This window comes from Natrix helvetica (genome assembly GCF_964273705.1).
Source record: "Natrix helvetica genome assembly, chromosome: 2".
Taxonomy (NCBI): Eukaryota; Metazoa; Chordata; class Lepidosauria; order Squamata; family Natricidae; genus Natrix; species Natrix helvetica.
In genome coordinates, this window is record NC_138552.1 from 57,591,033 (window position 1) to 57,617,648 (window position 26,616).

At 36.2% G+C, this 26,616-nt stretch overlaps 1 protein-coding gene across 6 annotated transcripts in view; it reads left to right on the forward strand.

Annotated features, from left to right (window-relative positions):
- Positions 1–13,057, forward strand: part of PRDM6 (PR/SET domain 6) — a 119,121-nt gene extending 106,064 nt beyond the window's left edge. For 5 of the 6 annotated variants that reach the window (XM_081944443.1, XM_081944441.1, XM_081944439.1 and 2 more), the window contains 2 exons: positions 4,411–4,587; positions 10,114–13,056. In XM_081944443.1, coding sequence (XP_081800569.1) covers positions 4,411–4,587; positions 10,114–10,228 — 292 coding nt within the window. In that variant the 3' untranslated portion in view covers positions 10,229–13,056. Of the gene's footprint in view, positions 1–4,410; positions 4,588–10,113 lie in introns of all 6 variants that reach the window. The other variant, XM_081944444.1, reaches the window with a different exon arrangement.
- Positions 13,058–26,616: the final 13,559 nt, after the last annotated feature.

Below are 26,616 nucleotides of genomic sequence, written 5' to 3' on the forward strand. Positions count from 1 at the left end.
ATTACCATTAAGGTTTACTGAAAGTTCTTTATGGTAGTTCGGCAGGAAAAAAAATTCTCTCTCACCCCCCACCCTTCCTACACATATTTACATAAGAAATGATCAAATAATGTTCAGAAATATGATTATTATTAATGTAAAGAAAATTTAAATTCCTAAATAATCTCAGTTCAACTGATATCTTAAAGCTATAGAACTTTACAAATGAAACTTGTTGTAGATTTTATAATGTAATTAAAATAATATAGTATTGAACTATTGACCAAAGCTAGGCCATTAATCAAGCAGAAAAATTCTGTGATCAGTGCTCTGAAGCCCTGTAAAATAATAGTATTGGTGATCAGTGATGCAAGTAGTCACAATTAAGCAGTCCAGCTGACGAATGAGGGATAACATTTTATTGTACACTTAATTGAATTGTTCTGTATGCCTGGTCACCATTGTCTCTTTCCTTTGTTCTTTTGTTTTAGCTCTTCAGCAATACATATTTATTCAGAACAAAACGCTGGTAAGACATCAGTGTACATTAACATTACAGGTTTTACGAATTGTAGCTTAAGCTGCTTGCCCTCAGGACTAAAATCATTGAGACACCTAAAGATATATCCTTATTTTTTTAAAAAAATAAATAAAAGAAGTTAGTAGAGCTAAATCTAAATAAATAAAACAGCCAGTTGAGTAAATATGCTTAAAGCTTTGAAGTTTCCATTGGCAACATAAAGCATTTTCAACAAAAGGAAGCTACAATCTGGAGCTGTCTAGCTAAAGGCAAAATGAATTCTTTTTTCTAATTTTGGAAAGCAAAATTAAAAAATTGTAACTATGAAATAGGACTTCCAAGATGTGTACAGGACGATCTAGCCCAAGTTTTTCCACAAGTCTAAAGTGATATTTCTTCTAGCTTTGAAATAGCAATATAGCTACCTGACCCTTCTTTGAGGCAAAACAGATTATTTGCATTGAAGAGGGCTGCAGAATTTGTATAATCCCTTTAAATTGGCATTCTAAAACAATCCCACACATCATACTGCTAGACAGGCCCAATTTCATCTTGCTCATCTGCAGCAGGGAAGAACTTATCTCTTTCTAAAAGTTCAATTCTTTTGCTGTCTAGTTCTTATCGCTGAAAAAAAGTTTTGCAATGTTCAGTGGAAAACCAGCCTGTAACTTAAATTATTTATATATGACTTCAGGTCTACGGTAATAGTTTTATATGAGAGTTCTTCAGATACTTGAAAAGTGCTATCATGCATCATCTTCTCCAATGAACTTTCTTATAATTCATTTTCTCTCCTGAAAGGTCTAAATGTTATTGGATGTTCAATATGTTCTAGATTTCTACAGCACTATCCATGTACATGTACAGTTCATTCTGAAATATGACAAGGGGAAGGCAGTACAAAAAATAGAATATGTATGTATTTCAGTTACACACTCTGATATTTAAGATAGGTAACAAGTAAGTAGTGGGGTGTTCAAGGAATTCTAGCATTTAAGGTGGACATAATGGTGGAAATCTGGGGATGGCAGCAGATAATAGTGAGGAGCTGTTATGGATATCAAGAACTACCTGAATGCTGAAGCGGAACAAATCATTTTCTATACTGCAGCATCAGAATAAAGTATAACTCTGAGTTAGAACATCCCAAATCTGCTGTAGGAAGGACACATCAGAATTTCATGTATTGTATATTACAGTGACGTGCGGTAAGGTTTACGGCTGGTGAGGCTGGTGACATCATCAGGAAGGCGGGGAATGGGACCATGTGTGCTGGAGGCTGAGGCTGCCTCATCCTCCAGCACACGTGATCCCATTCCCCGCCTTTCTGAGCGTGCTCCGTCGGCTTGCACTCCGCAGTCCTCGAAAGCGACGGGAACGACGAGAACCTTCCTGCCTCTGCTGGACTTTGCAGTCCAGCAGAGGCAGGAAGGTTCTCGTCGTTCCCCAGTCACTTTTGTGGCTTCGTCATCCAGGAGTGCCGACAACATTTCTGCCTCCGCAGCTCCCGGGCGCGGCTGGGCGGATGTATATAATATTATATATATAGTATATAATATTATATACTATTATTTCATGAAGAGAGGTGAGGCTCTGCCTCCCTTGCCTCCCCTGACCGCACGTCCCTGGTATATTATGGGGTCCCAACTATGTCCAACTTTTTAATTTTCTTTAAATACCATGCTTTGAGTTCTTTACAATTAAACCAGAGTTGTGTATCACACTGAGATAAAGACCGAACTCTCAGATATATGGGATAATTTGGGGCAGTAGATCAGTATAACCTATTTTATAATCTTAAAACTTCACTCATCCTGATGGAGCTATGTCAACAAAGAACCCATAACTGCATTGGGCAAAATACTATGGTGGGAAGGAGAAGAAAGAGGATTAGATAAGAATGACTTTCTTAATCTGAGCGTTTTGGGAATTGGTTAAGAGATTTGGGAACAGAGAGCTGTAGTTTTTCCTATTCATTTTACTAACTCTTAGTATTTCATCCATGACAGTTATACAACAAACTGAACTGTTTTAACTAGATGGTTCGTTTGGTGCTTATTTTCTTTTGAGAAAAATATCAGTACATTTTAGACTATACTATTCCTTCAACTAGGGCTTCAGCTGCAATCCCATTCTGGAAAGAGTACATACCTTCAGTGTAAGAGTCTAAAATTTGGTATGGGTGTTTGTCATAATAAGAACTATTTTCATGACAATGTTTTCTTTCTGAACCTGAAGGTTTTTTTTGAAACAAAGAGATTTTAAAAGAGTGTAGATTGAAAAATAAATCTTAGCACCACTAATTGATTTCATTCTAATAGCAAACTCTGAAAGAATGGGCCCATTGAACTTGCTGTGGAAGGGAATTATAAAACCAAGGTGTCATGTTTTTCTCTTGATGCCAAGCAAATATTTTTTGATAGTCACATGATTACAGATGACAGGAACACATAAGGAATGTTGGTTTCAATTCATGGAGGTCTTCATAAATATTAATTATTACCTTGAACTGAATTTCTGCCTTTAAGACTACAGTCTGTAGAAGATTTAAATAAAAATATTTATATTTTCATTGCATTGCTTTTGTGGATATTAATAGCATTTTAATAAACCTGATGCTTTTATATATCTCCCTTCAGTTGGCATAATCACATGCAAAACAATGCTTCAACCTTTATATTGTTGAGATGTTTCTCTATCCAGAAAGATCTCTACACCACCAATACATTTTTAATGTGTAACATTAGAAGTAACAGACTTATTTCATTCATTTTTGTCCTTGTTCTAATGGTATTTTTACCTACTGAGTACAGGGCTGTGGGGGGGTATTATTGATGACACATCCAAGCCATATACACGAATCCTTTGTGTGACAGTGGCACTATTGAATAAGTAACACATATGTAGCATAGTGAAGTCAATCAATGCCCAGTGTAGCTTTCACTGCATTAAATAACTCCAAGCTTTTCTAAGAGTCTTCTAGAATTAATGAGTAAAGCCTGTATTTAGATTCCATAGGCATTGATAATGCTTAGTGTAGAAGGGTCATTATATTCAGCACAGTGGTGGAATTCAATTTTTTTTTAAAATACTGGTTCTGTGGGCATGGCTTGGTGGGTATGGCAGGTGAAGGATACTGTAAAATATCCATTCCCTCCCCACTCCAGGAGAAGGTTATTGCAAAATCCCAATTTCCTCCCGATCAGCTGGGACTTGGGAGGCAGAGAATAGATGGGGGCGGAGCCAGTCAGAGGTGATATTTACCGGTTCTCCGAACCACTCAAAATATCTACTACTGGTTCTCCAGAACTGGTGAGAACCTACTGAATACCACCTCTGCTTCAGCAGTACAAGCTTTCAAATGAAAGATTGAATTTCAGGCTCTGACCATCCTCCAAGTCCCTCATTTATTAAAGATGACCTGCCTTAGAGATTTTAAACAGAAAAATGATTGGAGCAAGCTTGTTGGATTCTTTGAGTATATGTAACAACTATATTACACATTCTCAAAGAATCAAAGATACTATTGTTTGTAGTTGGTAATGCACTTGATATTTTGTGAGGAGAGGAGGGAAAATGTTTTTTTCATGAAGACCTTATATGAAACTGAAATTCCCTACTATTTAAAAAAAAAGACTATAGATAACACGTCCCTAAATGTATTGGGCTTTGCAATATCTAGCAAGCATAGCAATGCCTGCTAGGCTTATAGGATATGATATTCATCACATGTGGAGGACATCATTAGGGAAGATGAGAAGGAGAACATTTCAAATTTTAAGTTCACTATTACATTCCCTTTTGAAGTAAGCAATCCAAGCTTGGCGGCACCACCCAAATGATTTTCCATGTGCTGCAGTTAAAAAACAAAACAAGTAGTGATCACATTGGGTGTTTCTTATTTTCTGCAGGCCCTATCAGTGTGGACACTGCTCCCAATCCTTCTCCCAACCTTCAGAGCTCCGGAACCACGTAGTCACTCACTCCAGTGACAGACCTTTCAAGTGTGGCTATTGCGGTCGTGCCTTTGCTGGTGCTACTACCCTCAACAATCATATCCGGACACATACAGGGGAGAAACCATTTAAGTAAGTAATCAAAGACTCAGTGGAGCAGGAAGGAAACACTAAAATAATCCAGATTTAAATTTCACCCTTTCTGAGATGTCCTTTTTGAATTCAGTTCCGAATACTAAACAGATGTGTGAACCTGGCCATGTTCCTTCTTTATTTCAGTGGCACTTATTTAGGAGAAAAATATGTGGACAGGAGTCAGCTTGTTAGTTGAGTCCTTAAGGGCTATGATAGCATTCATATATTTACATATTTTTTATTTCTACCTATATCTTTATTTTACCTCTGCATCCTTTGTCTCTCTTTATCTCAGCTACATAATCTTGTAATTTTACCAGAAAATGGTAGTTGTTTTTTTTTAAAAAAAAATCTGTAACAATCTCTCCAATAATAGTATCTAAGAAAGCCAAAGTGAATAAATTTCCAGGCATGTGTCATGCACAGTATATTCAGGAACATCAAGTAGGGAACAATCGGTGAGCATTAAAGCAACAGTGATTGCATACTTTTAAGACAGAAGTATTTTAAATAGGGAAAAAACCTACACAGGTGTATGATTATATCATTTTATATAAGTACAACTAATATTTTAGAGTGGAATTTGGGAGTGGAAAACATAGTTGTGTATACTGAACTACAAATTATGTTAGTTTTGGCTTACAGTTATGCTCACCAGGACTGATAAGAGTTGTAACCCAACAATATTCGAAGGCCAATCAATTCTGGTTCAGGTGTTCCCCTTATGAACCTTTAGTATGTTAATTCCCAGAACTAGTCAAAACAGAGCAGCTATCAATATGAAAAAAAAATAAAAGTCACAGAAAGGGGTTAGAGAGTCTGTCCTCTATTTCATCATTACTATAGCTGAATTGAATTCCATACTGAGATTTGGTTGCTTTGCAAGATGTGGTTGAGGTAGACATCTTAGGTTAGGGGTGCATGGGAAAACAAGGTTTGTTGTTGATTATTTATGTTTTAAGTAGTTCAGATAAATCAAGTAAGTTTGAAATAACATATTTTTAAAATTATCAACATGCTTGCAATTGATTCCGCTTCTAATTGTGGAATAGCTAGTTGGTGTAATACAGAGGTGGTATTCTACCGGTTTGGATCAGTTCACCCGAACCAGTAGCAGAAATAGTGGGTGTCCCCACCCACTTGCCCCTGCTCTATAGCATCCCATTTACGCCCTTTTTAAGCGAAAAACGCATGTGTGAGATGCTTATCGAATGCACGGAGGTGGGCACGCACTCACATTTGCGAACCGGTAGGGAAAGTAAGTAAATACCACCCCTGGTACAATAGTTAAAGAATCAGGCTAGAAACCAGGAAACCATGAGTTCTAGTTCTGCGTTAAGCACAAAGGTGGACCTTGAGCTAGTCACAGCTTTCTCTCAGTTCTGGGAATGAGCAAATGGCAAACAACTGAAAAGACTTGCCAAGGAAACTGCAGGGACCAGTCCAGGCAGTTGCCAGAAATAATAATAATAATTTAAAAAACTGACTCAAAGTTTTCCACACAGATATACACACTAATTGCAAAGGCCATTAGCCACTAAATGTTGATAGTAACAGCAAAGTATCATTTGAGAAACCATATCACATAAAGGAACCTAGACTAGAGATACTTTTTCAGATTCTGTTTGTGGAATAGTTTTGTTGTATAACTTTTGACAGCCATTGTTATATTCAGATGAAATACTAGCAATATTCCATTACTTTTTTTTTTTAACTTGCAGCCCAAATAATGCCAAAACCATGTGTTCGCTGATATTATATTATAATAACCACTTTATTTGGTTACTCTGTCTTGTAAACCATATAAAAATGTAAACAATTAAATACCAAGTTACTTAAGCTTCATAAAAATTATGATTGGCCATCTCACTGGGATGCCAAGAGTGCAAAGATGAGGAGTCAAGTGCCATGTTTGCCAAAATGCAACTCAATCAGTGTTCATCTTCAATCTAGAATGACATAAGAGTGCCGTGTCAACAAATGGCAGCTACTGAACCATTACATTGGATTAATACAGCCAATGGAAAAGGAAGCCAAAAACTAGCAGTTCAGATTGATTTTATGTAGTTGCTGTGTAAATAGATTTTAGTAATTAATTGTACAGGCTTCCGGGTCAAAATGGAAAATAGATTTCTTTTAATGTTAAGATGTTACTTATATGTAACCTTGTTGACTCCATTTAATTTCCACCCCCATAACATTCTGTTTTTGTCATGTTTCCAATAAATCTACTATTTGCACCACTAAGAGCCAATGCTACATTTTTTTCTTTATATTTTCTTTCTCTTCTTTATTTCCTAAAATATTTGAATTAATATGGAGTGGTTTCAGTTTAGTTCCATCCATGAAATAAACTTCTTAGGAACCAATTCCATTAGATGCACGTGAATACATTAATTTTATGTGTTCTAGGACTATTTGAATGCAAGATTTTTACATAAAGAATTTGCCAATATTTGATATATGTATTTCCGTTAACCTTAAAACATTTATGTAATGAAAAAAGTAACAGTGAAATCCATTTTTAATGCATATTGAAATGATAATAGTGTTTTGTGTAAGACCGATATCTTTACTCAACCGATATATTGCATTAAAATTTACGGAATAGCATATGTAAGAATTTATAATTTACAAAGTAATGCACTGGAATAATTTAATTCAATAGTGTGTTACTGTACCTTCCCACAAGTTCTGTATTTTCAATATATGTGTTTTCATATCTAAATATAAATATGTATTATATAGTCTATCATAAAACAAGCAAATGAAAACATACATTTGAACAGAAGGAAAAATGACCCAACTGTTGGCTATTCTATCTATCTATCTATCTATCTATCTATCTATCTATCTATCTATCTATCATCTATCTATCTATCTATCTATCTATCATCTATCTATCTATCTATCTATCTATCTATCATCTATCTATCATCTATCTATTTGTTGGAATTTGTCAAACAAAAAATGAGAATAAGAGAATAAAAATACAATGACAGTGATGATTGGCACTTTAGTGCACTTATGCACACTTCCTCTACAGCTATAGAATTGTCACTGTGAATTATAGCTGTATGGAGGATTTATTTATTTGTTGCATCATGAATAATCCTAAATCCTCAAGTGTTAATTTATCTTGTATCAGGAAGTAGACTTAGACTAATGATGGTCATGCCTTTTAAATTTGGATATTTTATGAATGGCACATGGAAATTACTTGAAATAGGTTTGGTATTGTGACACTAATGTAGGAGCAAGTTTCACGTTATGATCCAGGAGAATTTGTTGCTCATTTCATAAGTTTTCAGTTTTCACCTGTGCCTTTGATTTATACACACATTATAATTTGTTTATTAATTCAGTAGTGAGAAGGTGAGAACCAGTTTGGTATAATGGTTAAACTATGGAAATCTGATGAAACCAGCTGGATAACCTTAAGCAAGTCACTCTCTCTGCCCTTAGAAGAAGGCAATAGCAAACTATGGTTGAAAAATCTTAAGAAAGTTGCGGGGATTTGTCCATGAAATAAGTAGAAGTCCACCCTGACTTGGAGGAGAGATATAAGAGACAGAGAGACAAACAGACATTATACATATACACGTGAAATATATGTATAATAGTTTTGTTGGTATAGAAAAGAGAAAGGAAAAAAAATCAAACCTAAGTAGAGATCACTGCATTGTGCTAGAGAAATTAAGCCTAAAATGAATTGATTTCAAGGTGTTCATAATGAAAAACAAATTCATAATTTGCAAGTTTATCAAGCAATGAAAGGTAGTACATTTTGACACACTAATCCAGTAACTAATCAGTTTTCTAATAAACAATCAGCAACACACTAATGTGTCATCAGCATTTCAGAAACTCTGGAGAGAGGGATATCTGCACATAGACATTAATGAATACACCAGAAATCATTAGGTGATCAATACTTCTGAGTTATTTTCATTGAACTGATAGGTCTGATACATTAGAGCTGACATTTTACATTTGTCAAGATCACAGTGCAGTTTTTAGCAGTAGAACAGGCTGCTAAAATATTCTAAAAGAAACAATCAAAGAAACATAACTTAAAGATCTTGACATGTTAGACTGGAAGTAGAGATAAGTTGAATGAATTTGTAACCTTCAGGCCATAGGTTTCTCAAGCCATAATTTTCTTTTTCTTTAATGACACATACTTTATCTCATTCTGAAATTATATATATTTATAAATGGCTCTTGATGTATCCATAATGAATCAATTCATTATATATATAATCTTTACAATAGAAAGATGCACCTGAACAGTCTCCTTACATTTCATTTAGATATTTTTTTACATAAGGATATCTTGGATTATAAGCATGCTTCTTAAATCATTGTTGATCAATTATTATGTATGATTCCATCAACATTATGTTATAACTGTAGTTTGTAGTTCACAAGTAATTTCCTTTGTCAACTCAGTTTAAATTTATGTGCTCAAGAAGTTCTTATGCAGGCTTTATTCATTCCAATAGTCTACCTATAACAACTTTACTGGCTTAAATCTTATGCTTAATTCCACAGACAGCATATAGTTCAACATATTTGGAGAGCATTTAATTGAACTAAGTGATCTAGAACAGATTTTTTGCTGCGTTTTTGTTGGTGTTGTTGGTTATAAACCTGGGGGTAAAATTGTAAGAGCTGAATTATTGAGAGGGCAGTAGGTAGCAGGATAGTTGCTTAGATGGAAGTTATTGAAAAGAATGTTTACATCTCATAGATCTCAAGTTAAGCACTCTATGCTGAAGATTAAGTCAAATTATTGAAGGACCAAAGTTTGGAAAATCAATTCTTCTCTAAAAGAGATGAAGTTGTTTTTGTTTGAATTATGCACATTCCTCAGATGTTCATCCAGAAAGCCTGCATCTTAAATGTATTCATTATTTTGGTACATCATTTAAATCTACGAGGAGATGGCAGTGGTCATTTCAGCAATATACTGATTCTATAATAATATTTTTAAAAGTCTCTTTTTAAACACGATAACACTCCTTTGTATCATGCTGGCTAAACAGTAACTTCAGAGAAATACAGAAAGTGATTATTGTTTCCCAGTTTCATGATTGTTCCAATAGGTAAGATTCCTGGTTTTAAATTAGCAGGAGGTGAAATTCTATTTGTCATCAATTTCTCCGAGGGATTACAGAGCAGAAAACTGCAGACAAGCTGCTTCTTTGATGGCTCACTCCTAAAAATCTCTTTTTGTTCTTTATCTATTTGAACTGACAGTGATCAGAGCTACAGTAGGACAAGCCTCTCTAGAGAAATCACCTTCCCCTGTCTATTGACAGATTCCCTTGTTCTGAATCAGACAGGCCTTGTCCCATCATAGGCATCAAGGCCTTGGAAGTAGCCACCAATTAAACCTCTTGAGCCAGTAAAATCTGAAGCTACTTTTGAGTGTCTGTTCTGATTAGGCATGATAAAACGAAGCCCCGTGCCCCCCAGGAGCAGCTTCCCACTCTCAATTTTCTCTCTTGCCTTTTCCAGGTGTGAGAGGTGTGAGAGGAGCTTCACCCAAGCCACCCAGCTGAGTCGACACCAGAGGATGCCCAATGAGTGCAAGCCAATAACAGAGAGCACAGAATCAATTGAAGTGGATTAACTGATTGACTGGTTGGAATTAAACTGCAAGGAAAGTCATGATTAAATGTCACGGACACTTAAGCAAAACCAAAGATTTCCTCTGAGCAACTTTCAATCAGTCCCAGAAAACCAAGAGCAGTAATAAAATAAGTAAGATGTTAAGAGATATTGATCCTGGCATGGAAGCGAAACCAGGAAAGAGATTATTTATTTATGACTAAGAATGAGACTGATTTCAATGGACAAGAAATCCAAGCCTTGTAGGATTTCCAGCCCCTTCCTCATCATGTATTGCTTTATTTCTAAAAGCTTTCATAATTGCTATTTAATACCAAAGCAACAAATGTCAAGGGCTTTTCCGCCTATAACTATGACTGCAAATGCACAGGGACTTGTTTATTGTTGCACCTTTTTCTTCAGCACGACTCAATGGACCCAAATATGTGTTCCTAATAAGATTCAGTTGGATTGCCATTCTTTTTACTTGACGTTAATTTAAAAGGACTAAAGGACAAGAGACAGAAGGTGATCCAGGACCATCGTTGCCCTCCTCTGACTAATGCACATTTCATTCCCATGGATTCAAAATTCACATTTTGTGCACTTTTTTTGTATAAATGTTTTCATTAGCCAGTGTTGCATTGGCCAAGGAGATCCCAGAAATGTTAAATAAATCTGTAGATATATATGTTGTAAAATATCCATAAGGAAAGCATTTGAAATATGTAGAGTTTTTGAAAACTGTCCTCTTTAATGAATGAGACATATTATTCATAACTGATGAATAATTTCAAGTGAAATAGTGACACTCTCTTATCTAAAGTTACCATGCTTGAAATCATAAACATTAAAAATGGTATAGCAAGAGGCATTCTTTACTTTAATTATGAAGAAGAAAAATCAATACAATTTGTCCATGTTTAAATTTTTTACAATCATCCACAAAAATAGGTTCATATATAGCTACCACACATGATAAATTCAGTTCCAACTTTCTATTGTACAACATAGAAAAATACAGGCAGTCTAGATGTCGATTACTACATGAACAGAAAGCTGAAGTCATTCCTGAACCCACTCATTTGATATGATTGTAATATCTCCTGATGTACAAAAAGTTTAAGACTTATCTGAATTTATTCCATTCTATGTGCGTATAATATTCTCAAGTCCTTTTCCCATGTCTTGGAATGGTGAGCATAACGTCTGAGCATAAAATGATGGAGTAAGGATGCACAGTCAATAAGTATGTATTTTTTACATGAAATAAAGTCCTACCATATTAAGTGGTTATGTGGGGCAAATGTGCATTAGATCATCAATTTTAAATTGATGTTGAAGCATTTTATATTTTTTAATCTCAGTTGACCATGCTGGCAGGACTTTATAGTAAATTAAATTCACAGTTATTCCCATCACTTCAGAGTAATATTTATTCCTTGAAAGTTGTCTTGGGCCACTTCCAATTTTTAACTCCTTTAAAACTAAAACACATGAAAATTGTTGTGTTGTGTGAGATGGGAGGCAATATAAATATGATAATTAATTAATTGTGAAAGGCACTATAAATGAATAAGTTGAATGCTGTAGCAAATGTAGCAAAAATTAATCTAACACCAGGTAAGGTGACCTTCCTACCCTGTTCACAATTGGCTCCATTTCCTTCCTTTGTTTTTGCGATTTAGGGGGTAAGCCCAATGTTAAAGATTAAATTTACAATACTGAATTAAAAACTAGTAACAAAAACAAAGCAAACGATTTATGAGGTTCATTTTTGGTGTTGATGATATAGATGCACATATATTTAATCAAATCAACAAATTAATGAAATCATATACAAGATGTATTGCTGGTGTGTGGATAAAAATGTCCTTTATTCTAATTCTCAGGATGGCCTGTGCTATAAAAGATTATCATCAACATCATCTGGTCATTGATTCCTTTGTACAAACCAATTCTACCAATTCTGAAAGTCATCACTGATATGGTCGCAGCCTCAGTTGTATTTATCAGGCATAACCTGTAATTGCCATTTTTGCCTTTAGAACCTTACCTCATTACCTCATGGCTGAAGCATCACTATATAATTCATAAACCTCTTGAGTTAATGTATTGGCTCATTTAGAAAAAGTAACCAGGCACCTTTGTCTCATTAAACATGTAGTATTAAAGAGTTGAAATGTGTGTATTTCATACCTTTTTAATCACATTTTTCTATTACAAGAGTAGCAGACAAAATATATAAATATGAATAAACATTATAAAATTGAAACAACAAAGTAACAATAATAAAGGACCTAGAAGAAACTCTTGCCTGGCCCTGCATATATCTAGGAAATGGTTGGTGTCTTTATTTGTCAACTTTGATGGTCTTAAAGGAAATGGCACTGTTGATACCCAAGAATATCAATGGATTTTCTGTTCTGGAAGGTGAGTTGGAAGTTTCACAGTAGTACTACTGCATGCTATAGTATTTAGCAGTGCTTTGTTAACAATAAGAGGCCTGAGGGATTGGTCGAGAATTTGCTCAGTGCACTAGATAATCTTTGCTTCTTATTTTGTACTTTGCTCCCACCTGAATAAGATCATTCCAAATCAACTAGTGTGCTTAACTTGTGGAACCCATAATGATTAGTAGAAGTATCAGGACATCTCTCTAAGTCCTTTTTAGAATCTGAATTTTTTTTTTTTTAGATCAACAAGTCTTTTCGGAACTTTTAATACTTGGGTTTAGCCAAACTCCATAACCAAAAATATCAGGGTTGAACTTCCCTTTAAAAATGGTCTATCTTTAACATGTTTTAATAAATGTGAGTTGTGTTTCAACCTGGGAAAGTAAGCAAGTTTTACTTGTTTCTCACTTTCAGTGTAATGTTTACTGTCCTCTTTCCAAGTTCAACATTCAAAATTAGATCCTATTAGTAATCTATTAGTAATCTGTTGCAGAAAAAAGGCATTAGAGCACTATTTCATAACCATAACAGCAGCACCTATTTATTGGATATAATTTATTGTTCAACCAAATCTTCTCTTTCAGATTAATAAAGTTGCCTAAGCTTTGTGTTATAATAGGATTGCTATTTTTGACACCAGATTTTCCATTGTTTTAATTAATGCAAAGAAGATTAAAATACCGAAATCAGGGGAATAAAGAAGTTATGGCTTTCAGCATATATATTTTAACAAAACAATTCTATACATTTCAATTCAAAAGTAAGCTTTGTTGACTTAATTGGAAACTAACTGTACAAGCACCACAACTAGGAAGTCACCTACATGCACACAAGTAGGAAGTCACCAAATGTTCAAACTCCTTGAGGGCTTCAAAGGTTGACAAAAGCCTTTATAAACTTGTACAAAGCCTTGTATAAATATAAAAACCTATTTTCTTCCTCAATGAGAAAGAAGATAACCTTTGGATTTAAGTCAAGGTAATTAGTAATCTGAGAATAATAACGATAATGAAATTCTATACTTTTCATCGTTTCATGCCAAATATATACTCTGGAGATAAACTTCATTGATTTCAAAATCATCTAAACTATACTGTACCACAAAAAACATGTATATTTTTTCCTCAGCTGTAACTTGCATCAGATTAAATTTTCAAGGAAAAAAGTCAGAGCCACTTCTAGAAAGTTGGTTGTGGAATGAGTGACAGCAGCATGATCAAGAACACTCCTTCTGAGTAATGTGTCTCCTGGCATGTTTTTGTGCTAAGATAAGGCAGTCACCTCTTACAGGCTTTAGAGGAGCCATCTATTCAAAATAGCTCATAATGACTCATACTTAAGAAAAGGAATCCAAAGTATTTAGGATAGTTAAGAAACTTGATTTTACTGATTTCTAGGACAAATCACAATTTAAATTTCTGCTGGTTCTGCCTCATTGGTGGGCATCAATAAACACCACCAGCATATACCGCAGATGCTATTTTCTTCCATTTTGATTGTATTAGAATCAAAAGGCTATAAATAAGCAACTGATTCCACTATTAACTTGTTTTTGTGGTAAAACTATATGACTGTAAAATATGCTGGGGGGGGGGGGTTAACACTTACTTAATTCAATGATACTAATGAAATGCTGTGCACAATAAATAGCACTATTCTGAAACATTTTAGGATTTGAAGGAAATTAAATTTGAAGGAAATCTGAATCTCCTCATAAATTAAAACTGTATTTCCCAGAGTTCTTCAGTCAGCACAGACAATTCCAATGTGGAATTTGGAGTGTGCCAAAGTTGAAGAGACTAGTTTAATTAAGCTCTAAAACAGCTTAAACATAGGGATTTGGCATGTCACAATGATGTAAATTCTGTGTGTAATGGTATCATTATATAATTTGTGTCTTGGCATTATGGTGCCAGGATGATAATATCATTGGTCAAGTGATGTGACTTGGTCTTTCTGCTCTGCAGCTGCAAGTGGACATTTGCAATCCACTGCCCTATAGGCATTTTTTATTTTAGTTTTCATCAGCCCAAACCAAAAGAGCCAGTGGCAGGGAAGCATAAGAGTTATTAGTTAAACCCTGTAGAACAGGTTTCACGGAGGATGCCTTGGGAAACTACGACCTCAAGGATGTCCAATTTAGGATAGTCCAACGGCTCGTGGACATTGATTTACAATATCTACGAGCCAGAGCCAATAAAACTTGCTCCCCCCTGACTCTCAACCAAGTTAATAACTATGGATTGAGGATGGCTTCCTATTTTTATACCCTAACCATTCCCAAGTATAGAAGAGCTTTTTCCCTAGCTCGCTTCAATGTCTTGCCCTCAGCACTTCTGGATGGTTGTACAAGAGGCTCCCGATTAATAAGCGGCTGTGCCCTTGTGACAGAGCCGAGGTTGAGACAGCGGAGCATGTCCTTCTATTTTGCCCTATGTATAGCGCGGACAGATCTAGGTTACTGTCTCTTCCTGAAATCGTCCCTTCTGGTCCTGATGGCCATAATTTGTTTGTGCATTGCCTTGGGGATGTCTCCTCGTACATCACCTCTCAGGTTTCCAGGTTTTTCTTGAGAGCTGTGACCATTAGAGGAGAGAGCTGTAACCTCCCTTAGTTGGGCTTTTGGTGACTGACTGCTGTGTCTCTTTGTACTGTTCGTGTTTTGGTCTGTGACTGTAAATAAAGTATTATTATTATTAGTTAAACCCTGTAGAACAGTATTTCTCAACTTTGGCAACTTGAACTCCCAGAATTCCTGAGCCAGCAAGGTTGAGAAAGACTACTCTAGAATACATATCAGATTGCCTGGTTTTAGAATAGCTAAATCATTTAGAAATTGATCAATCAGGATTTCCACAGCAATACAGAACAGAAAAGGGAAAGATGTGCAAAAGGTAGGGACTGACTCAAATATGGATCTTTTAAAATCATGTTGGTGTTTTATTACTTTTAATATTGTAAGATGTTCAGTTCGAAAGGAGTTGGGTAGCCATTAAATCTAATCAAATAATTCATGGATAATAATATGAATATGGTCATTGAGGTAGTGCATGCTTTGAGAGATATTGACAATGCCTTCCCTTTGATAGCTTTTTGTTGTTCTATTCCAAAAGCATTAAAAGAGACGGCTAGTCATTTATAGCCATGTGCCTTTCATATCTTATCGAAGTACTTGACAGTACATAGTACAGTTACTGAGGAAGTCAGTGTCTATGTTTTTCTTTTCTTTCATTGTAGCAGCTGTGATAACCAATCTTGTAGAAAAAGCTCTATGAGAATCTGTGCAAATTCATGAAAGATTTCAGCACGCAAAAAGCTGGTCATTTTTAAAATGAAATGACAGCAGTTGTATTCAATTAAAATGTTTTCCGCAGGTAACAAAGAGTATGAGTAATCCATTATACTGATCCTAAATGTATGTCCCTCAATACTAAAATACAGTGACACTGCAGTCTCAAGAAAGGTATTTTTAGAGAAGGGGAAAACACATATTTGCTTTTACCTCATATATTTCTAGACCCATTATTTCTCTCCATAATTTGGAAGAATAACTGAGTGTAGGAATTCCACTTAATAAAATAAATAGTAGTTGTCACCAGATGATTGTTCCCACAAGCAATAACAGTATTGCACCCAATACATTTAGTATATCTAAGTTTACCTTGAAAGGCTTAATACTACTTCATATTATGCATAGCCAGTGAGTCTGAATAGGAAACACCTATTTTTAATCTATGGAAGCTTCCTAATCTTTTACTATATGAAAGCTTGCTCCATTCAGCCTATGTTTTTTACTTATTGAAAGGCCCCATACATCTTAGTAATGGAATGTATGGAGCTTATTCTTAATAAGTGCATCCTCTGGATATCCAAGGGTTCTATAGGCATCAAAGCAATAAATATGAAATTAAGAGAGTGCTATGTAATTATCTGCTTCTTAAAATGGTACATTAATATTTTTTTAAAAAAACATTGAAATATTTATGAGCCATCTTTACTAGGATTATGCAGTGTCTTGAAAAATTAAAGGGTGATTTGAATCATCTGAGGACACGTACATAGCATCGGCCTACAACTCCTTTAATCAAATGCATTTTTTTCCCTGGAATTGTGTGGCAGAAGTAATATTTCAAATATGTTCTTTTATAATTGTAAATAATTTATATATGCACATAGTGGCATTTTGTGTTAGAAGCTATGAGATCATACCATTTTTTAAATACACCCACTCATTTTTGAGGAAAAGAAAGTGTAAATGCAGTGTTAATATGACTCTGCACTACACCATCTTGAATCTCCAAAGACCTATGCAAGGGTCTTCTTTGTAGACTTCAGTTCAGCATTCAATATCATCGTTCCAGATATTCTTCTAACTAAACTAAATCAGATAGCTGTACCTGACCACACTTGTAAATGATTCATAAGCTTCCTAACAGACAGGAAGCAGCAAATGAAGCTAGGCAAAATCACATCAGATACCTGGACAATTAGCAGAGAGCCCCTCCAGGGCTGTGTGCTCTCTCCACTTCTCTTCTCTCTGTATACCAATGACTGCATCTCAAAAGATCCCTCTGTTAAAGTACTGAAGTTTGCAGGTGATAAGTCTCATTCGAGACAACAATGAATCTGCATACAGATGGGAAGTTGAACAACTAGCCAGAACAATCTAGAATTAAACACACTCAAAACCATAGAAATGGTGTTAGGTTTTAGAATAAACCCTCCTATTCTACTGCCTCTAACAATACTAGACAACACAGTGTCAAAAGTAGAAGTTTCTGGGTTCTATCATGTCTGAAGAGTTAAAATGGACACCTAATACCAAAAACGTCATCAAAAAAGCACAGCAAAGAATGTTCTTTCTGCACCAACTGAGAAAGCTCAAACTGCCCAAAGAGCTGCTGGTTCAGTTCTACAGAGGAATTATTGAGTCTGTCATCTGCACCTCTATAGCTGTCTGGTTTGGCTCTGCAACCCAACAAGAGAGACACAGACTTCAGAGGATAATTAGAACAGCAGAAAAAACAATTGCTACCAACTTGCCTTCCATTGAGGACCTGCATATTGCACGAGTCAAAAAGAGGGCTATCTACAGTCCTCTCACATCCTGGATATAAATTGTTTCAACTTCTACCCTCAAAACAATGCTATAGGGCAGTGATAGCAAACCTTTTTTGGCTGCCATGCCAAAAGCGGGGAGGGCCATAGGAAGGTCATGCGCCAGCGTGCCACACCCATAATTCTATGCGCATGCCCCCCAGTGTGTGCATGCACGTGAACAGCGACACTCCCCCCATTTTGCCACATTTTTTTTGCGTTCCCCAGCCTCCAGAGGCTTTCTAGGAGCCCGGGAGGGCAAAAACAGCCCCCCTATAACCCCCAGATGCCCTCCAGAGGTCTCAGGAGCTTCCCTGAAGCCTCTGGAGGGCAAACAACGGACCTATAGGGAACTCGGAAGTTCGGAAATGGTGACTTCCAGTTTGTCCATAGGGCCAATTTTTGACCTCTAAAGCCTTCAGGGAAGCCTCCTGAAGGCCCCTTAAGGCTCCTGAGGTCAAAAATCAGCCCTACGGACAAACCGGAAGTCACCATTCCCAAACTTCTGGGTTCCCTTTAGGGTCGATTTCCGACTTCCAGAGCCTTCAGGGGCCTTCAGGAGGCTTCCCTGAAGGCTCCATAGGGCAAAAAATGGCCCTACAAGTAAACCAGAAGTGACTTCCAGGTTACCTGTAGGGACAATTTTCGACCTCCGGAGCCTTCAGGGGCCTTCAGGAGGCTTCCCTGAAGGCTCCAGATAGCAAAAACCGGTCCTATGAGCAAACCGGAAGTCCATTCCCTAAGGTGACCAACTTTTTTACAATGAAAAGGAGCACAAATAAATTGGAAAAAATATATCGTAAATAAAAGAAATATTTTATTCACTGCAACAATAATACACTAAAATATGATATATGCATAATAAAAACATTTGCAACATTTTATATTGTAATTATGCTTACATGCCTGTTAATTATTATTTAAATGAGTACTTTTCCATTGAATTAATATTTTTTCTCAATGTATCATCTTCTAACAATATATTGGAAATATCTGAACAAGAAATATCCTTCATATTGAATTTTACGACAAATGCTGCAGCTAGAGTATCAACATTCAATCTCGATTTCTCACTTGTCAAAAAATCATTGGCAATTGAAAAAAACTCTTTCAACTGCTGCATTAGTTCCAGGGCAGCACAACGTAAATTGAACAAGTATAAATAAATGTTCACATGGAATATGTTCATTTTTGAAATGGCTGAAAATATCCACCCATCTTTTATCAATTTCAACATGTTGATTTTCCCATTGTATTAATTTTTCAGAATTTAAATATACATTCAGTCTTCTAATTTCTTCAAAGAGACAATTGTCGTCTATTTTAATGTCTAGCATTTCTTTAAATAAAAATTCTTGAGTCTTGACGAATTGTCATGTCAAATACAAATACGTCACATAACGCGCAACAGATTAGTCTTCAAATATCGAAAAGGAGGACATGTAGGAGGACACTTTTCGAGGGAGGACAGAACTTACAAAAGAAGGACTGTTCTCCCTAAAGGAGGATGGTTGGTCACCTTAATTCCCAAATTTCCAGTTTGCCCACAGGGAAGGCCGTGTGCACTGGCCAGCTGACAGGGCATCGCCTCGCATGCCCTGACAAATGGCTCTGCGTGCCACAGGTGGCACGCATGCCATAGGTTCACCATCTCGGCTATAGGGCACTGCACACCAGAACAACTGGGAACATGGACAGTTTTTTCCTGAATGCCATTACTCTGCTAAACAACTAATTCCAACAACAGTGTCAAACTATTTACTAAGACTGTATTACTATTATTCTTCTCATCCTTCTCCTCCCACTTATGACTATAACCTTGTTGTTTGTATCTCTATGATTTATATTGTTTTATTTGTTTCCTAGTATGATTTGATTGCTTATTTAGTAACCTATGACTATTACTAAGTGTTGTATCTTAAGATTCTTGATGAATGTATTTTTGTTCTTTTCTTTTATGTACACTCTTTTATTTGCACCAAAGACAAATTCCTTGTGTGTCCAATCACACTTGGCCAATAAGGAATTCTGTTCTATTCTATTTGGTTAATAAAATATTTCTCTTTCTTAGCTATCATTTAAATTTGTAATGAAGAGAAACTAAGAAAAACTCATAACATATCAATGTTCAAAACTGAGCACTTAGAAATTCATTAATCATTGTGTCCTGGAAAAACTACTTTCTGCATCATTTCTCTTGTTAAAAAAAAACACCTCCCTAGCTATCTGAAAATAAGCTATTAATGTATCTTTGACCTGAGAAGAACTGCTGTCGTTTTCTTCTTTGTGTGATGAAATGATGAAAAATAAAGAATTCCTTTGAAATTTAGAACTCTTCCAAATTGTCACTGCAACCAGATTACTGTAGGTCAGTGGTCCATGCTGACAATTACCATTAACTCAATTTTTAATCAATTATAAAGTAATTATAATACAAAAATGACTGCCCAGTGCACAACAAATAATGCTCCTGGAGAGAATTTAGGGTTATTGGGGAGAAGGTAGTGGAGAAATATTCCTCAGAATATTTTACTGTAAAAATCACACACAAGACACACACACACACACACACACACACACACATGGTGGGAGGGAGGGATAGAGGGATGGAGAGAGAGAAGCATAGAGGATGAAAAAAATCCTATTGGAATCAGGAATGGAATATATATATATATATTTGTTTTTGTAGATTTTCACGGGTGTAGGTATGCTGGTTTTGTCCAGTTTTTCTTTCCCGTGTAGCCAAATCACGAAAGTGTCATTCTCCACAAGCACAATATCAAGACAGCCTTCACCACTGACCAAAAAATAGCCAACATCTTAAGAAACCCCAAAGACAAAATCCAGCTAGAAAACCAAGGAGTCTACAAAATACCATGCAAAATCTGCCCGGCAACATATATAGGACAAACAAACAGGAGAATAAATGCACGCATCACAGAACACAAGAACACAGTAAGAAAAAAAGAAAACACTTCCTCCCTTTTTCAGCACCTTAAAGCTACAGGACATGAAATCAATTTTGAAAGAGCCAGGTTAATCTCCAAAACAGAACACTTCAACATGAGAATAATTATGGAAGCCATCGAAATAGAGAAACACCCCCACAACATGAATAAACGTGATGATACCTCCCACCTACCAGATATCTGGAAACCCGCCCTAGTCAACAAACAAGCCCCACCCACCACCCAGGCTGTTACAACACGAAACAACAATAGACACACGGCCAGCCCCAATCAGCCCCAATCTACCAATCATGATACAACCACACAACCAATCATTCCACTTACTGAAACAAAGCCAGCACTCCACACAACCCCACCAAGATTTATAGAAAGATGACAGCTCCGATCACACTTTAAACCCAAAACCCAGCATGAAGATGGTGAGTGAAACCTCGCTAAAATGTTGCCAAGACAATCTTAATCTTACATGGGAAAAGTCTTAAATACAACAAGACCAGCATACATAAGAAGGTAGATATTCTTCTTTTTCTTTATTTGTACCACATACCAAAGATTACGACACAACTTTCAAGTCCTGGTGGTTGAAGTACAATATTGCAGGTGCACACTTTGCCCACAGCTTGGAGTTCAATCCTGACGGAGCTCAATGTTGACTCAGCCTTCCATCCTTCCAAGGTCAGTAAAATGAGGAACCAGACTGTTGGGAGCAATAGGCTGACATTATAAACCACCCAAAGAGTGCTATAAAGTGCTATGGGTGGTATATAAGTCTAAATGTTACTTCTATTCATCCAGAGCAATATTGCTTCATTTGTAATGAAGCCATTCAAATGTGTTCTAAATGTACTCTAAACATTAAATACTCTCCTTCCCAGATTCCATAGGTAGGATTAGATTTGATCTAACACTTGCATAACAATATCCCACAATATTATTGTAATATGTAAGCTAAAGACCGCAGTATTGCTTGGGTGAACTCTTGTGCTCCAGAACCAAAAATATCAAGAAGTATTCAATGAGCTGCAGCTCAGGAGATTTCCATTGGTGGGAACTTCATTATACCACCTAGTTCCTTTGTCCTATGCTTCTTTTTTTTCCTTCTGCCAGAGCACTATGCCACTATCTCACACACCCAATGTCAGTTTCTCAAAGCGGTAGCTTTTCACCCCATCTCCACAGCAGTAGTTATCCTCCCCATTGGTGGAGATCAAAGGAAGGAAGGTAGTGATGGCGGTGTGACTTTTTTGCCCACTTCCATTGGCCAGCTAGAACCCTAGATAGTGTTAGCAATTGATCGACCACAGCAGTGCAAATGTTGCGGTGCTAATGTGGAACTTGCAGGTTCTACTCGTCTGCTGTTTGAAAGTGCCCAGAAGGTCCTGGACTACATTTTAGAAAAGACTAAAAGCTGGATTCTGATGTACCAAAGCAAAAAGAGGTCCATGTGTTTAGCCTTTCTTGAAACGAAGGTGTTTTTAATTCAACATCTTACAATTCTTTCACCTCTTGAGTGATCCTAATTTAAAAGGATCACCATCTAGTGGCTCAAGGCCGAAATTCAAGCTGTGCTTGTTACCTGATCTCACATTTTGAAGGAAACCAAATCTCAGTGCTCTAGCCATGCTCCCCTCTGAGGGACCTTTCCTGCCTTGTAGAACCTGCTTTCATTGCAGCCATATATGTCAAGAAGTAATGATTAGTGCATTAACTCACCGCTTATGCCACTTGAAAAAACACTCCTTCAGTCTGCGAACAGTATGTCATTTTTGTTTTGTTTCGTTTTGTTCCTTGTGTTATATGACCTTTTGCATAAGCACCAGAGCCACCACGGCAGAATAATTGTATAAAACTACTGAACTTGAGAAAATAACCAGGTAATTGGCCAACAGACAGCCTGCTGGTTTACAAGTGGCCTGGCTAGTCAATCATCCAAAGTTAGGCAGGTTTCATTATGTTAGCAGAGTTCTTGAAAGCAAGAAATTGTATGGATTCAGGCTGCAGGAGATTATATCTCAGCCTTCTCGCTCAACTGGGCAATCAGTCATAAACTAATGAGACACAAATGGTTCACACGGGAGGTAAGAATTAAATCCGTGCTTCAGGAGTTTCAGAAGAACCTCCATTCTTGAATTCACCTTCTCACCTTTAAAAGGCAGCAAAGGAAATGACAACAAGAGCTAATCACAGATTTCGGAACCACAGGCAGCTAACCTGGAACAGGTTGACTGAAACTGGTTTAGGATGAAATTTTTACAGTAATTTTTGCTAATTTTCCAAGCACACCAAGAGGAGTATTCAAAAGCAATGAGTTTTAGTATTGCAATCTCAGTTCTACTGAAAGTAGCACAGTAAATAAGCAAAACACATACTTACATGCCAATAGTACTTGTATGTTAGGGTAAGTGGAATATGACAATTTCTTGTTCTTTTGTTTGAGGTTGTTTTATTATTTGTATTACTTTGCTTATGGTAAACTACTAGCTTTATGGAATTGAAATTTCTGCTGGTTCTTCATGATATTTATAAAACTAAATTGCTCCTTAGTGTTCTAGAATCTATGCAAATAAAATTTAATGACAACTAACAATAATATATAATATACAATATATTACTATTACCAGAGAGATCGTTTCTGGAAATTTTGAAGCCATGGAAAAATCTACCTTTTCTGTCATTTTTAAGAGATATTTTAAGGAAAAATACTAATATAAGGAATATCCATTTTTATTATTTTCTTTTTGATGTCTTTTACCAGTGGTCTGCATTTTTGTAAGCCTATCAGCATAAATTTATTTTTATTACCATAAATAAAAATATTTCTGTTAATCTTCTTGAAACATATTTAGAGAAGAATAAAGGATATACCATATTTTTCAGAGTATAAGACACACCAAAGTATAAAAAAGTTTTTGCACTCTGCAGACTTCCCCAAAACGGCCCATTTTTTGTGAAAATGGGCCTGTTTTTTTGTCAAAAAGGGCATGCATAGCCTTTATAGAGAGCTTTATAGAGAGCTCCTGGGGGCTGGGGGGGCAAAAATGAGCAAAAACACTCTATTTTTCGCTCATTTCTGCCCCCCCCCCCCCCAGCCCCCAGCAGCACTCTACAATTCTCCTAAAGGCTGTGCATGGCCATTTTTGCAAAGGGAGTGAGGTTTCGGGAGGCCAAAAATGCTGTATTTTGTGTATAAGATGCACCCAGATTTTCACCCTCTTTTTTGAGGGAAAAAGGTCCGTCTTATACTCCGAAAAATGCAGTGTATAAAAGACCTTGTCTTATTGAATTCATTACTCTGAAAAAGTGTTTATTTGGCTTCTAATTCTTTCTAGTTATATTTTTTTCAGGAAAAGAAATTTTTAAAAATGAAAAACTAGCAGGGAGAAATATCTTGGTTGTTAGGATTATGATGGATGCCCTAATTCAGCCATGAGTCTCAAGTTGACATTGATATCATTCTGGATTTAGGTGTACTAAGCCCAACATGTCCCAACAGTTTTATGCAGCTGCAAGGAAGACCAATGGTATCTTAAGGAGCATTGAGAGGCATATAAAGTCCAGGTCACATAAAGTAATTATCCCTTTCTATTCTGCCCAGGTCAGGAAGCACTTGGAATATTGTGTTCAGTTCTGCACACCCCAATTCCCAGTTTAGAAGTACATTGATGACCTGGAACAATCCAGAGAAGGGTTACCAAGATGTGGAAGGACTGGAGACCTGGTTAAAAGACATTCGATAAAGTTGAGAGGGAAATTGATAGCTGTCTTCAAACATCTGAAGGGTTGCCTACCCCATTGTAGAGGGTTCAGACTGATTCTCAGAGAGGGCTAGAATTAATGGGATCAAAATTTTAAGGATATTGATATGCATTAGACATTAGGAAGAACTTGTTGCTAATAAAAGCTGCCACTCTCTAGAACTACAGCATAGAGTAGTTTCTTACCCTTTACTGGAGGTTTTCCAGTAGATAGTCATCTATAGTGAAGTGTTTGGGGGGTTAGATGAACTCTTAAGTCCCTTCCAATTCTTCTATGATTCTAGGTCAGAACTGTTGGCTCATAAGTGGCTGTAAACCACCTGCAGTTAAAGTTAGGGGTCCCCCACCCCATGCTTTTAATCACTCTAATCTCTCCATAGCTATCCATTTTTCTTTAATTTTCCATTTGACTCTCACACATCTCAGTCATGATCTCACTACACAATATCCCTCCTCATTTAGTTACATCAAGTCAATTTTCTAAGAAAAGAACTCCTTTTTGTTTGCATTGGCATGGGATATCAGTGGAATACATTTTCTTTCCATAATCTAGGCATTCATGGACATGACTCATATTATAACATTCAACTAAAACCTGAACTCAGGCCTTTTTAAAAAAAAATAGGAGCACAGTGTGATTTGGCCACCTTAGGTTACCAAAGTGATGGCGCTGTCATGCGAAATCTATTTAAGAGTGCCTTTCTCTTAAGAAGTGGAAATTATTTGTAGTGAGGAATTTTGGGGGGTTTTTTCCCTCTTGGTGTGTGGTTTGAAAAAAAAATCAATAGCGAAACCGCTCAAAAGACAGGAAATACAAAATTAATGTCCCACTTAGTCTGTATAATGAAAAGTATGGGAACACACAGCTATAGTTATTGAGCAAGCTTTGCTGTGGCATTTATCCACCTTCTATATTATATTTCCAACATTCATGTTTTAGATGTGAAATAACATAACTCTGCTTAAATTAATATAAACCATCAACTTAAATTTGCAGGTCTCTTACTCTGTAGTCACCTTCCCTAAACACATGTCCTCCAAGTATGCAATCCACAGCCAGCACGGCCAATCTGTAAGGCATAAAGATGAGGAATAGTTCTAAAACACTCTTATTATTACATGAATGAACAATAGTTTCACAGCAGCTGTTGCTTGAAGACAGAAAGATGGATAGACAGACAGACAAACACACACAGGATAATTTTTCACTTTTTTAATGACAAGCAGAATTTCTTTGGAACGTCTGTTTCCTGAGACCTGCTCTTAAAGGTTTGCAAAGTTACTTTTTTGATCCAACACCCATATCTTCTTCCACATTTCTTGCATCTATATTCTTAAGCTCTTGTTCCCATGTTCCCCAATCACCATACTAAAGTCCCTTAGTATTTGAAGGTTCCCTCAGCTACTGTTAAATACTAAACCAATTTATTTGGTTCAGATTATTAAATCCTTAGTTTCAGCTATGTTTAAAGGAAAATATACATTTTCTTTTCAAATAGTATTTAATCATGTGTACATATCTGCATCTATTTGTATAGTATTTAAGATAGTTAGATTTCTGTTATATTTTTTCTTGATTTAGGTCTTTTCAGTCTCAACTGAAATGCTAATAAACTTTCTAGTATTTCTAGAAACAAAATTAGGGCTGTGCTAGTAGCCCACTTGATTTTGGATGATCAGCGGTACAAGTCTGAATGTCAATTCAGAAAATTCTAATTCTTCTATCTCCTGTCACCTTAGTGATGAAAATGGCTATAACTTATTCTTGTGGATGGCACTGGGTACATTTGCAGATATAATAGCCACATTCCAGATGGATAGATGCAAGAGTTTTTAAATTTATCAATAATTTAATATTTCTTGAAGAAATGATATTAAATTTATTTGGTGTCCCATTCCATACAGATAATTCACTTCAAAAGCATGAGCTTGCAGGTTTTAAAAATGTATTTATTAGTATTATTCAATTATGATGTAATTGGCATATAGCAGAGTTACTGTTCTGTTGCAGAATCCTGCAACATTTCAGAAATTTAAATACAATGATATTGAGGAAAATGATTTTTTGGGGAGAGAAGAATAATAGATGTTGTAAAGTCAAGGCAAGAATATGCTAAATGTCAGAAGATTAAG